Genomic DNA, 14,887 nt, shown 5'->3' with positions numbered 1-14,887 from the left:
CACTCTAAGAGTACTGATACAACTTTGGGGCAACTGGGTGGGTCAGTCTGTTAAGCAGTCCACTTGATTTTTGGGTCGAGATGGAGCCCCACATCCAGCTATGAGCTCTGCAAGGAGTCTGCTTGAGATTCTTTCCCTTTCCCTCTGCCCCTCCCCCAACTCACGCACTCACAAATTTTTAAAAAGTACCAAAACGTCTACTTAAATGACACATTAGTGTAGGTACTATTAGGTTATGCTGTTTCTCAACAACTAAATCTCACTGAAGTAGGTCTGGGATTGGTACTTCTTGCCAGTGACCCAATTTTTCAATGTCAATTTCCTTAGGATTCTAATACTCAAATTGTGGCCCTGAAATACACTGCTTAGACCTTGTGAAGAAAACATTAACACTGGACCAAAGCTGCATCTGACCCAACCACCTCTTTTTCCTTTAAGTCATTCTTCCCAAGTAAGCCTAAATGAGACTACAGTAATAAAAGTAATAAAAGGAATAAAACCAGTCAAGTGTTTTATACTGACATGCTTTGTCCAGTAACACACCCCAAGAATAATCTCATCCCTGCCTATCTAAACAAGCTGCCAAATACCATCAATACAATCCTCATTTTAAGTTCTCACAAGTATCAAGTTTCCTAACCAATCTATATTGAACAAGTGCATACATGCAAGGTAATTAAGGAGGTTGTCAAGATAATCTTAAATTTCTTTCACTGACTCTCAATCTAAAGAAGGCAATCACATGTAATAAACCACAGTACAGAGTTCAAAGAAACTTAAATTATAGATCCATTTTGATGTGGGAACCTGGGAAAGTGTTATGTATTTGTATTGGCTAATATTTATGGCTTCTGTCCTTCCTGGAATACATGGTCTCCATTTGAGTAAAAGCTTTTCAGAGAACATGTGCTCCATCGCTTTAGAACTTCCAACATACTCCTTCCCACTGCCTCCAATCAAAGCTTGTTTCCCTCCCCCATCACGTGACACTTTGTATTAAGACACTCTAACCTCCCTACCCTCATTAAACCCCTCCTACTGTCTATAAATTGTTGTAATTGCCATTACATATAGCTCCCTGGCTTCCTTGTACTCTGAAAATCGCCAGGATAATCGCCACCATTTAAATATAGCAACTTGTATTTAGGAAAAAGAAAATGGTAAGCCATTTAACAAAAATACAAGAGAACAAATCTACACCTTTATTTACTTTTCATTAAATTTAAATCCTTGAGGGGTACAGCATCTAGGAAGAAAAAAAAAAACACGGTGTAATTAGTTGCATGTTATATACAAATCTGAAAATGTCAGTGCGTACAATATGGATCTCCTCCCACTGTCCATTTACTCATCTCTAAAAGGGATCCAGTGACTACTTATATCCCAGCAGGGAGAGAACTAAGTTCTTATAGTATCTACATGAACACACTTTAAGAACCAGTACAGGGAACAACTGAAAATCCATTTAATTCTGCTTCACATGAGTATCAGTTTTCTTACATAAAATACAGCTATTAACAACACCTATTCTAACAAGACTGTCACAATGAAGAGATGGGAATATCATTAATTATGTCAGGAGAAGGTGAATTTTTTCCAATAATCACTTCTGTGTTCAATACATCTTTGCCAGAAAATTGTTCTTTAAATACTATCCTCCCCACCCCAAGCTTTAGCAAAATCTGAAATCTAGATACAATCCATTTGAACACTTTGCCTTCACTTCACTTCACTTTCCCTCTAATGCCAGGAATCTGATGTTTCATAATACATCTACACAGCAGCAGACGATTTTGAAGCACAATTCATGGGGTGATTTTAAAAATCACAATAGTCTTTAGAGGCCAGAGTCCAAACCTCTGAGCTTAGTCTGACCCCAGAGTGTCATACTGCTAATAATTTTACTTACCACACGGATTCTGTGGTATGACCCCAGAGTGTCATACTGCTAATAATTTTACTTACCACACGGATTCTGTGGCCAATGGCTTTAGCAGGAAGGTTGCTTCGGAATTTGGCACGAACCATGCCGCTGTTTCCATGAGCACGAGTTACTTTTCCCCAGATTACTCTGGTTTTGTTTGGTTTGCCACCAGGAGTCACTGTGTTGCTGGTTTTAAAAGGGGATAAGAGGTATGAGAACGCAGGCAACAAGTGTAGGGTGATACAAATTCAAGGTGACCTAGACCAGTGGTCACCAACTCAACAACTGTAGTTAACCACTAAGTCACCTGAGAAATTAAAAAGTCTGGGGCATCATCCATTCAACAAGTATTTGAGTACCTACTGTATGCCAGACACTTTAATAATGTATTTTTTGTTAAGTCTATAAAACACAAAATTGCAATTTACAAAAAAAATCCCTTTCAGATAACCAAATAGTTAAGTAAAACATATTAATGTCAGATGTTAATAGATGCAATATTTTAAAAAAATTATGGAAAAGCAGAAGGTATCATGGAATGAATCTTAGATGGGCTAAGAGTAGAAATAGGGAGTCCTGAATGCCTTAAAGCCTCCTCAAAGACCTTTGTTTTTACTAAAGATGGGGGGGGGGATGGTATCTGAGAAATAGACAGGTGATCTGAGTTATAATTTTATTTTTTTTTAAAGATTTTGTTTATTTATTTAGTTGACAAAGATAAGTAGGCAGAGAAGCAGGCAGAGAGAGAGGAGGAAGCAGGCTCCCCCCTGAGCAGAGAGCCGGACCAGGGTGGATCCCAGAACTCTGGGACCATGACCTGAGCGGAAGGCAGAGGCTTTAACCCACTGAGCCACCCAGGTGCCCCGAGTTATAATTTTAAAGGTCTTGTTGCAGGAGGAATGGGTAGCAAAGATGAAAGCCATGTCCACAGAGATTTTAACTGGTTCAGTGAGTCTGAGAATCAATGATCTAGATACATTTTTAAGCATGTATACAACATAATTTCAAGAGAGCAACAAAATGAATTAAAGTACATGAAAAACTGTTCTATTAAGAAGAGATTTTAAGGAGTTGGTTGCTTCCTTCAAACAACTAACAGCTGTCATCTTTCTAAACGCAGTAATATACCTAAATTCAACACTGCCCAGACAAATTAACATCCTTCTATAACCTTCCACGAAGTTCCTTAAAGATCCAAAGTAGAAAACACAACAGCACCAACTGCTTTACCAGTATCTTTTGACGATTATTCTTTGGAATAAAGGAAAATGAGACACATCTCAACTAAAAATTTAAAAGCCATTATTAGTACTATAAACTTACTTCTTTGCTTTGTACACGTAAGCACATCTCTTGCCTAGATAGAATTCCGTTTCATCTCGAGCATATACACCTTCGATTTTAAGAAGAGCTGTGTGCTCCCTCTGGTTGCGAAGACCCCGCTTATAGCCAGCAAAAATGGCCTTGGACCACAGCCTAAGACAAAATAGACGGTAACCGTTAAGTTGTTAAAGGATCTCGTTTTTTCCCTTCACGGGTAAGATGTGACTTGCAATGAGCTCTACTCAAAAGTTATCTGCAGCAAACATCTAATTTTTTCCCACCAGCTTTAAGCTCACATTTATGTTCATGCTTGACAGACCCCCCCCCCAAAAACCCTACACATACAAAGCAATTATATTTAAAACCCGTACCTTCCAGACATTATTCGGCGTTTTAGAGGAGTCCTGTTCCCAGCAGGCCTTAAAACAAAACAAAAAAAAAAACAGTTTAAAATGTTTCAACGCACGTTTCTCACCTGGTCCTCTCTACGTGTCTTAAACTTGTCAGGCACATTCCTTTTTGCTCGGCATTTCACATTAAGAGTACGGGGAGACCTAATTACCCCGGGACATCTACATGAAGCACAGTCGGGCAACTCTTCCCAACCTCAGAGAAAAGCCTGACACCAGCAAACTCCAAAACGAAGGCTACAACGGAAAGTGTCAAGATTCCACAGTAAAAGTAGTAGCTCCTGGAAACCCCAAAAGGAAGTCCTGAGAAAATCCATACCACGACCAGCAGAAAAAAAATGAAGAGCGAGAAATCAGAGAAGCGCTCAGAAAGTAAGACTGAAGCACTGAGTGGGAAAGGAAATGCTGAGGAAATGGAGACCGTAGACATAGCCAGGTCTGGAGTGGGAACACACAGAAAAAGAACTCATCCTAAAGGAGCCACTGCTTCCAAAGGAATACTACATACAGGCAAAGTGTATCTATGAGTCCGCCAAGGCCCAGGAAGCAACACCGATTACGGGAGCTCCCGTTCTCCGGGAGTGCAGGGACCAGCACAATCAGTCCCCCATCTCCTCAATCCTGTCCTTCCTGTTGCTGGAATCCATAAAAATCACTCGCCGACACGGCCTCCGAACCGCACCAGTGCCCTGCCGAGGCATATGGTCGAGCTCAACTCACTTACTTGCGCCCAAAGTTCAGCAACAAGAATTCCACTCACCTCCACAGGCCCCAAGATGGCGGAAAAAGAAAGGCGAAGTCCCCCCGCGTGGCCTTGTGGGATAAACACCTCTCAGCCCCGCCCCAAGTTTAGGCATCTTCCGCAATCGCCAGAAGGAAAAAAAAAAAGCCTCGGATGTCGTTTTTGACTGAAACAAACCATATTCAGGAGCACTCTTACAGTTCTTTCTCTAAGTCCTTTCGTCTTTTTGAGCTATAACACGTATTATTTTGAAACAGAGGGAGGCAATATGGTAGCCAGCTAAAGGCTGAGCGTTGCCCGGGAAACACCAGAGCTTGGTTTCTTAGGTGGAAAAAAAGTGAAGATGTACTGGAGGATATCTCCCCGCCTCGGGTATCCCAGATTTGATTCGCCGACTTGGGGGTATCTTCCCCTGCTACTACAGAGGAGTGGGTGAACGGAGACTCCTATCCTAGCGTGGAAGAAAAAGGCCAGGAGCACGAAGGCAGGAGGAGCTCTTCCTTTAAGGTTTTCCCGCTTACTCCTTTCCTCCTACTCCTTTATCTCTTTCAAGAAGTGACCTAAGTTCTTACCTGCATCCTTCGTTTTTACTCCAGAGTGAATAGGACTGCCCTGAAAAGGCCTTAATGCCTTTTAAAGATAATTCATTCCTCTACCAGACAAACTCGAGGGGCGCCCAGCATCGTGCCTACAAGAAATGGGTCTTCGGTAAATACTTGCAGACGGGAATGAAATGGATTAGTGGATATCAGATTTACATTGCCTAATTATTGCACATTTACTTGGGTTTCTGTATGGGCTCGTTCATTTATTCAGCAATTTATTGATGAACTACCATGTACAAAGTTTTGTTCTTGGCTCGGAGGACACTGCTGTAAACGAAAAACCACGGAAGTCTCTGCCCTCATAGAGCTTGCTTACATCCTAGTAGGGGGAGCAAGACAATAAGCAAGCAAATTATATGGCACATTAGAAGGTGATGTGAGGAAAATTTTCTCTATGGAGAAAAAAAATTAAGCAGGGAGGGCACTGTAAAAAAAAAAAAAAAAAAAAGCTCTTACTCCGAGATGAGAAACCATTCAGGGGTTCTGTGTGGAGGAGTGACTCAATTTGACTTCCATTTTAACAGGGTCCCTCTGTTGAGACTGAAGGGAAGCAAGAACACCAGCAGGGAGATCAATTAGGAGGCTATTGTAATGAAACTGATAGATGATGGCATGTAGACAGAGTTGATAAATACTGGAATTCTGAATATATTTTTAGTGTAACCCTGACAGGGTTTGCTGATGGATAAGGAATGGGAGAGAGGAATAAAGGATGGCTCCAAATTTTGAGATATCTATAAATCATATTTGAAGTCCTTTCTTAAATACATCAGGATGGAAGGTTCATACCTTATAACCCACTCTGTCTATCCAGTTTTCTCTGTCCCAGAAATACACTAAAAATCCTGCTATTAAATGTACTAGAAATCCAAATGTAAGTAGTCATGGGAGGAATAATGCATTAAATGTGAGTTTTGTTTCTTTGTTCTTTCATTCACTCTACAAATACTTCTTGAGCACAGTGCCTGAAACAGAATATAATAGTGAGTGTCACTATCATCCTCCTGCTTTCATGACACTTAACAGTTTAGTGGGGGAAAATGACAACATTACACATTGTGAAGAGAGCTCTGCAGGAAAATAGGAGTGCAATGAGTGTTTGAAGAGTGGAATCCTGATCCAGCCTGATGAGTTAGGGAAAGTGTCACTTACAGAAGTGTCATTTAGGGCATTTTTCAAATTGCAGGTGAGGGCCAGTAGTAGATTGTGATTATAATGCTTTATAGCATTATGGGCAAAATATGATAGAATCAAAATTATCAGAATATCATACATATTAGGATAAATTGCTATGTGAAACTTGTTTCAGTTATTTGCATATATATATTTTTATATATATGTATGCATGTGCACACTATATATAAAAAAATCTATGTAGATAGGTCATTGCATCAGTCAGTGTTGCCCTGGATGAAAACAGTGATAGAGTTCAGAATTTCTTTTTTTTTAAAGATTTTATTTATTATTTGACAGAGAGAGACACAGTGAGATAGGGAACACAAGCAGGGGGAGTGGGAGAGGGAGAACCAGTCTTCCTGTTGAGCAGAGAGCCCCATGCGGGGCTCAATCCCAGAACTCTGGGATCATGACCTGAGCCAAAGGCAGACGCTTAACGACTGAGCCACCCAGGTGCCCTGAGTTCAGAATTTCATAAAGGGTTTGCTTGCAAAAATGTAGGCAGGAGTGAAACTATAAGGGATGACATAGTGTCCAGGGACATGGAGCAGAAATAGTTACCCAAGCCCCCAAGAGAGAGCAATGTGGAGAGGATTGCCTGCCAGTTGCCATGGCATTTGATAGAGAAAAATAGCCAACCCATGGTGATCTGGCAGGGAGGGAGCTGAGAGGATAAACACTTGGTCTCACTCTTCTACACTTACCGAGTGTCCTGTTGATGCACTCCATTTGGGTCAGTCTTTCAGGGCGTAAGAAGTGGTGGAGACTGGATTTACATCAAATGACAGAAGCCTAGCCAGATGCCACTGATTTAGGTTGGTACCTGATGGATCAGTGGGACTTTACAAGGTGAAGAATGAGGGGAAGAATGGTTCAAATAAAAGAAATATCATGTGCAAAGACCCTGAGTTAGAAGGGGTCATGATTCCATAGAAGAACTGAAAGAAGCCCCTTAAGCCTGGAACCAGGAGAACAAGAAAAGGGCAGTGCCAAGTGGGTATCTGAAGAGGAATAGAGCAGGCCAGATCATGCAGGCCTTCTGGGCCAAGTTTAGAATTTTAGCTTTTGTCCTAAGGCCATGAGAAACCACAGAAAGTTTCTAAGGAAAGACATGATTAGATTTTCAGCTTTAAAAATTTGATTTTCTATTTTTTATATGAAGTCATAGAAGGAGACAAACCATAAGAGACTCTTAATCATAGGAAACAAACTGAGGGTTGCTGGAGCATAGGCAGGTAGAGGGATGGGATGACCCGGTAATGGACTTTGGGGAGGGCATGTGATGTAATAAGCACTGGGTTTTATATAAGACTGATGAATCACTGACCTCTACCTGAGAAACCAGTGATATATGTTAATTGAATTTAAGTTTTTAAAGTGGGGAAAAAAAACCAGTTGGGGGCTGGATTTAAGAGAAATGAAAACAATTAGAAGTGTAATTTCAGTCTAAATATGCAAACTATTTAAATAGACTAAAATGAAACATTTGGAAATTTGATTACATATTTTTCCCTTTGAAGTAATAGTTTTTTTGTGTGTGGTTTTTTTGTTTTTGTTTTTGTTTTTTTAAATACTTTTAGAAGAGGATATCAAGGTAATTGCATATTTGGGAAATGACAGTTTTTCTAAGACTCATGAGAAGCCTAACAGCCCATTACAAAGTTAGAGCGGGAATACTCTAGATTAAGTAATAAGCTATCTCTTGTAGGTATTGATACACCAGCCATCTCCTTAGAAAACAAAGAAATGTTATTCTTACACCTTCTGGACCATAAGAAACTTGCTGTGAAATGCTATTTGCTAGGCCTTCCTGTTGATTTTCATAGGTAACTCTTTCTTCCTTATTATAACTTATCTCCAGCTCCTTTACATCATCACTTATATTTCCAGTTACAAAATAAAAAGTAATACATAATCATTCTTTAAAAAGAAAAAAGATCACTTCCAACTTGGAGGCTATTAGAGTTCAAGTAAGAAACAGCGTCGGTTCCAGCATGGCACTGGGGGACATGGAAATAGAGATAAAACCACAGGACTTTGTGATGGTTTGGATTAAGAAATGCTGGTGTCAAGATGATACCTGGGTGGCTTACTCAGTTGAGCTTCTGCCTCTTGGCTCAGGTCATGATCCCAGGGTCCTGGGATGGAGCCCTGAGCTCAACTCCCTGCTCATCTGGGAGTCTGCTCCTCCCACTCCCCATGGTTCTCCCCTGCTACTTCTCTCTCACAAATAAAGAAATAAAATCTTAAAAAAATAAAAATAAAAAAAGATGAAGGAGGAATGATTCCTAGATTTCTAGCATTGAGGAACGAAAAGGCAGAACAGTGTGAGCACAATGGATACTGCATCAGCACAGCCCTATCTTACCTGCATGAAGCACATTTATCTATGCCCCAAGCCTAAAAAAAGGAAAAATAGAGAAACAACAACAACACATCAAAAGAACAAAACGTTCTTTACACCATGATACTTCTTCTTAAGACCACCCTTGTACCGGAAAATTAGGCTAGTTTGGAGTATCTTTTTTTCAATTTACATAAAGATTCTGTTCTATATGTTTTCATTTTTACATATGATACTTCTGTTGTATGAGATATATTTGTAAACCCCCTTCTTAGAGTCACTTTGTTGTGGACAAAATCATACTGGAAATTTACCATTATTCATTTAGCATAGAGCAAAATTCTCCATAGGGTGTTCTCCTTGTAAAGCTTGTTTAAGCAGAATGGATTTTGGCTTATGGAGGGGTAATGTCTTGATAGTAGTCGTAGTAAACTGATTTTAAGGAGAAATACAGCTTTTTTAAATAAAATCTCAAGTGTTCTTCTAAGTCCAGGTGCAATAAATTTTGTTATCTGGCAGGTCAGTGAGATGCAATGATCAAGTCAAATATTTTAATAATCAGAATAACAGAAAAGTAAATCTATCACATAGATATTGCCAGTTAAAAAATCAGAATATAATAAAATATGAAAACCATGTTGTATATTAATTTACCATAAGAAGAGATTCAAGGGGCACCTGGGTGGCTCAGTGGGTTAAAGCCTCTGCCTTTGGCTCAGGTCATGATCTCAGGGTCCTGGGATCGAGCCCCGCATCGGGCTCTCTGCCCAGCAGGGAACCTGCTTCCTCCTCTCTCTCTGCCTGCCTCTCTGCCTACTTGTGATTGCTTCTGTCAAATAAATAAATAAAACCTTAAAAAAAAAGAAGAGATTGAAAAATTGCATTTATCAATAGTTGCTTTTGTCCGTAATTAAGCTGACTACTTAATAGTTCTGCATCACATGATGTCAGGGGTTCTTCCATCTCTGGGACTGCTCTAATAAGCAAAAAGAAGAGATCAGCTGCAGCTCTTATAATTCTTTAATTTTCTCTTATTAAAAGGGTATAGGAGAAATTTAATTGTCATTCAACACTCCCTTAAACTAATCTCAATGTTTTCTTCTCATTTTAGGTGACTGGGTTTTTTGTGAGATTGTAAATGTACCACAGAAGTTACAATTAATTTGAGAAGAATGGAAGAGTATGTTCAAAATTCCAATTTATTTTGTTACCTATTTCTTTATTATCTATTTATTTAAATTATGCCTTATGTTGAATTTATTTATCTGTTGCTGTGAACAAATTACCCCAAAGCTTAGTAACTTAAAATATCAACATTTATTATTTCACATTGTTTCTGTGGGTCAGGAGTTTGGAAACAGCTTTGCTGGACGGTTATAGCTTTAGGGTCTATCATAAGATTGAAGTTGGCCAGGGCTGCAATCATCTGAAAATCTGATGGGCTGGAAGATCCACATCCAACATGGCTCATTTACAGAGCTGGGGAGTTGATGCTGGCTGTGGGCAAGAGGCCTTAGATCCACACCCTCACAAACTTCTCCAAAGAGCTGCTTAAGTGTCCCCATGGCAAGGCAGCCAACTTCTTACAGACTGAGAGATAGGAGAGAGTAAGGGAGAAGCTGTAATGTCTTTTATCACTTAACCTTAGAATCCACAGTATCCTGGTTACATAGGTTAGGTGGTCCTATTAATGTGGGGGAGACTACAAAAGGGTATGAATACAAGAAGGTGAGAATCCTATGGACCCATTTTGGAGACTGGCTACTACATACTGTTTTTGTTTTTAATGTATTTATTTATTTATTTTTTATTTTTTATTTTTAAAGATTTATTTATTTGTCAGAGAGAGTGAGCACAGGCAGACAGAGAGGCAGGCAGAGGCAGAGGGAGAAGCAGGCTCCCTGCTGAGCAAGGAGCCCGATGCGGGACTCGATCCCAGGACCCTGGGATCATGACCTGAGCCGAAGGCAGCCGCTTAACCAACTGAGCCACCCAGGCGTCCCTGTATTTATTTTTTTAAGTAAACTCTGTGCCCGATGGAGGGTTTGAACTCACAACCCCAAGATCAAGAGTCACATGCTACATTGACTGAGCCAGCCAGGCACTCCTGCCAAATTCTGCTTTTCATTAATCATGAGACACTTATGATTAGCATTTAAAGATGTTGCTAGAAAAAAAGTTGATTTGGCCCAAATTCAAATTGGTTAACCCATAGTATGGGTTACATAGAGTTATTAAACAGTAAGTGGCTTTGCCTTTGGTTGGTCAGGATGTCAAAGGGAGCTATTTAGCACATGTAAACTCCTACTTTCATTCTTTATCTTGGTTATATGACAATATGGATGTCACAGGGGCCAATCTATATGCTGCCTATGCGTTTGAGTTGAAGCAACTTTTAAACATTTGGTGACTGACTTATTTTTTTCTTTCTTTCTTTCTTTTTTTTTTTTTTTTCTTTAAGAGGCCAACCAGAAGGCTCAAATCTTCCAGCAAAAGTCTGGCATTCTGAGGTGACAGTGTCAGTAATAGGCGAGCCACCCAGTGCTGTAGAAGAAGAAAAAGAAACAGCTGAAGAAACAGACAGAGAAGTCATCCCGGAAATCATAGAGCCACTCTCCATTCTAGATGTGCTGAGGATCTCTGCAGTTCTGGAAGATACCATAGACCAGCTCTCTATTCTAAACTATATCATGCCAGTTCAGTATGAAAGAAGACAAAGCATCAGCATGGTATATACACTCACCATTATATAACTTTTGCTTTCTTGCCTTTTTATTTCTCTATCACTTAGAGTAGTTATGCTATCAAATTTAACATGGGACATAGCACCTTTATCTCAAATAAAAAGGACTATAATAATTACCTGAGATATGTACCCTGAACTGATGGAGTAAAATAACTATAGCTCAAGATACATTGCCAGTCAGAATATACTTTTCTTCCAGTATGTTGGCATTATTCAAAAAGGCCTATAGTAAATCAATATAAATACAGTACATGTACTGAGGGTAGCTAGTTTACTGAATTGCCCCACCTGTCTTATATTTCTTAGCTGCTGAAAGCTAACTGAACCCTCTGGGGAAGAAATTCAGCTGGACCTTCTCAATGTTTCTTTATTCTTTTTTTTTTTTTAAGATTTTATTTACTTATTTGACAGACAGAGATCACAAGTAGGCAGAGAGGCAGGCAGAGAGAGAGGGGGAAGCAGGCTCCCCACTGAGCAGAGAGCCCAATGCGGGGCTTGATCCCAGGACCCTGAGATCATGACCTGAGCCGAAGGCAGAGGCTTAACCCACTGAGGCACCCAGGCGCCCCATGTTTCTTTATTCTAAAAAGACTTTGTGGTATTGCTGAATATGTTACAACCTGTTTTTGTGAGTAGCCAGCCAGGTCATTATGTCAGCCTTCCCATTTTTGGTGATGTTATGGACTCCTCCTCAAAATGCTATTTGAGTTATCAAAAAACTCAACTTGGTGGGGCACCTGGGTGGTTCAGTGGGTTAAAGCCTCTGCCTTCAGCTCGGGTCGTGATCCCGGGGTCTTGGGATCCAGTCCCGCATCGGGCTCTCTGCTCAGCAGTGGGCCTGCTTCCCCCCCTCGCCCCCCGTCTCTCTCTGCCTGCCTCTCTGCCTACTTGTGATCTCTGTCTCTCAAATAAATAAATAAAATCTTTAAAAAAAAAAAAACTCATCTTGGTAGTGAGCAAAATCTTTATAAATTTTTAGCTCTTTTAAATTTTCTTTAAAGATTTGTGTATGTGTATTTATTTGAGAGAGAGAGTGCATATGAGCCATGGGAGGGGCAAAAGGAGAGGGAGAGAGAATCCTCAAGCAGATTCCCTGCTGAGCGCAGAGCCCTACACAGGCTTGATCCCAGGACCCTGAGATCATGACCTGAGCCAAAACCAAGAGTCCGTCCCTCAACTGATTGAACCACCCAGGCACCCCAAGCTCTTGTAAATTTTAAAAACTTAGGTTATAGATATAAAATGAAAAGAACTTATTATTATTATTATTATTATTTGAGAGAGAGAGAGAGAGCGCGTATGAGAGCAAGCAGGGGACGGAGGGGCAGGAGAGGGAGAGGGAGAATCCCAAGCAGGCTCCATTCCCAGCATAGAGCTGGACGTGGGGCTTGTTCTCACAAAGTTGAAATCATGACTGAGCTGAAATCAAGAATCATATGCGTAATCGACTGAGCCACTCAGGCACCCCAGGAAAGAACTTATAAGTACAAATACACATTTATTACGTTCAGCAAAATTACATTATATACTTTGTGCAATGTACAGCATACATTGTTTCTGATTCTCTAACAAATGAAAATTGCTATATAAACAACAGAGTAAATTGCTTTCCACATCTAACAGAAAAGAAGTTCATGTTTATTATAACTAGATAAATTTCCCTTTCATTGCTCCTTACCACTTTTAAATTGTTGTTGTTGTTGTTGTTGTTGTTATATGAATAGTCTGGGTTTGTAAAGCTTTTTTTTTTTTTTTGTAAAGCTTTTATTAAAGTTTAAAAGTTAAACAAAATTTTAATAGGACACTAGATTTTGAGTCAGGCGGTCTTTGTGGTTTAGTTGTATACTATGTGCAGTTCATTTCACTTTATTGGTTTTCATGTTCTTATTTGTAAAATGTGATGGAGCTTTTTGTGTTTTTTTTTTTTAAGATTTGATTTTTAAGTAACCTCCACACCCAACATGGGACTCAAACTCACAACCCCAAGATCAAGAGTTGCATGCTCCACTGACTGTGCAAATCAGGGGTTCCTAAAGTGTAATGGAATTTTAACTAAATGATCCATATCATCCCTTCCAGTGCTAACATCCTATGAGTTTTGGGGTAGTTTTAAAATGACATTAATAGATATATCAAGAATTTTGTAACAAATTAAGTTTTTTATCAATTTATGAAAGGTAAAGAGATTGGAAACCCAAGAACTGAGCCTTTCAGTGCATTTAAAATAAAAGTCTAATTCATACATTAATCTAGTTAACAAACAGTAAAGAAGAGTCTAGTATTTCCTTCCTATTTATTGTCTCCCTCAGTAGGAATCAAAAATAAAAAGATAGTTAACAAGATAAAGTTTCATGATCCTTTCAATGATAGTTACTGTATCAGGCTAAAAAAGGATAATTTGCCTTCAGAGAAACTCAGGAGAGGATGGAAAACCCAAATTTATAAACAATTCAACAATGGTCACCACTTCAGTAAATTAGAGAACAAAACTTTTGCACTGTTTTATTCTGGTTTATGATAGTGATCTTCACCCACAAAATTTTCCAACTTAACAGAGGCTCTGCTTATGATTTCATGGTAGCGTATATAATAAAGACTTATACTCTTACCTTTTTTTTTTTATCCCCCATCCACTCTTATCTTGATTAATAGAAGCCTAACAGCCCTTTCCTCAATATAAGTTAGTTCCACAACCTTATAAAATTGCAAGTCTTTTAAAATAATTTTTTGTTTTTTACTTCATAATACTAGTTCTAACTTACAAATTTTACAATGCCATTGCTCTATAAGTGCATAGAATATATATTTTAAATCCTTAGTATGTATGTGGATGTTTTCTTTCTCCAAAGGCTTCATTCATTTTGTTTAGCCTTAGAACAACCTTGGGATGAAAGATTAGTTAGCTTTATCCCTCCTTTATAGCTATTTTTATAGCTAAGGACATCTCCAAATAGATTTTCAATGGTAAAATCATGGACTAGAATGATGAAAAAAAATACTAATATACCAGATTCTACCAGAAGTGGGAGTAATTTGACCAAAATTTGGGAAGAGCTCCCATAAAGAGATACTGTTTCTCTTACCTTTTCCCTTAGGATCTAATACCCTACCCTGTACACAGTGTATACTATACAAAAATATTTTTTAGTGAGTGGATTAAAACATTTAGCTAGTTCTTTAAGTTCTCTCTTTAAAAAATTCATATTTATTTGTAGTAATCAGTAAATCAGGCTGCCTGACACAGTTGTCTCCTTTTCCAGATGCCCAAGTGTAAAGGTAGAGGAAAAATAGAGAAATAGAAACAGCTTCCTAGGGCTTACACTTTCCTTTCCTACCTAAGCAAAATCTAAAATAATAACCATCCTTAAGGTTTTCTTATGTCCAGGTAAGTTTCAGTTTAACTGTTGAAATGCTACTTTTCTGTTCTCTTTGTAGCCAGTCAAATTAATTTTAATTTAAAGGAATACTTTAAAATATAATTTTTGGGGCACCTGGGTGGCTCAATGGGTTAAAGCCTCTGCCTTCGGCTCAGGTCATGATCCTAGGTTCCTGGGATTGAGCCCCACATCGAGCCCCACATCGGGCTCTCTGCTCAGCAGGGAGCCTGCTTCCCCTGT

The 14,887-nt window shown here is 39.2% G+C and overlaps 2 protein-coding genes across 3 annotated transcripts in view; one reads left to right on the top strand and one right to left on the bottom strand.

Moving 5' to 3' along the window:
- Positions 1–1,179: 1,179 nt before the first annotated feature.
- RPL35A (ribosomal protein L35a) lies at positions 1,180–4,491 on the bottom strand. Of its 2 annotated transcripts, none has more exons than XM_080815431.1 (5): positions 4,418–4,491; positions 3,619–3,666; positions 3,248–3,400; positions 1,966–2,110; positions 1,180–1,246 (listed from the first exon to the last, which is right to left on the bottom strand). In XM_080815431.1, the coding sequence occupies exons 2-5, from the start codon at positions 3,627–3,629 to the stop codon at positions 1,223–1,225; spliced, it is 333 nt and encodes a 110-aa protein (XP_080671557.1). In that variant the 5' UTR covers positions 3,630–3,666; positions 4,418–4,491; the 3' UTR covers positions 1,180–1,222. The 2 variants fall into 2 exon arrangements, with proteins under 2 accessions (XP_080671557.1, XP_080671558.1); XM_080815432.1 differs by having other exon boundaries at positions 4,382–4,425.
- A 203-nt stretch (positions 4,492–4,694) lies between these two features.
- The window catches only part of DRC9 (dynein regulatory complex subunit 9), a 39,944-nt gene continuing 29,751 nt past the window's right edge, over positions 4,695–14,887 (top strand). The window contains exons 1-3 of the mRNA XM_080815417.1: positions 4,695–4,906; positions 9,636–9,704; positions 10,986–11,253. Coding sequence (XP_080671543.1) covers positions 9,697–9,704; positions 10,986–11,253 — 276 coding nt within the window. The 5' untranslated portion in view covers positions 4,695–4,906; positions 9,636–9,696. The remainder of the gene's footprint in view (positions 4,907–9,635; positions 9,705–10,985; positions 11,254–14,887) is intronic.

This window comes from Martes martes (assembly GCF_963455335.1).
Source record: "Martes martes genome assembly, chromosome: 1".
In the NCBI taxonomy this organism is placed as follows: Eukaryota; Metazoa; Chordata; class Mammalia; order Carnivora; family Mustelidae; genus Martes; species Martes martes.
This window is presented reverse-complemented; position numbering and strand designations above follow the sequence as displayed.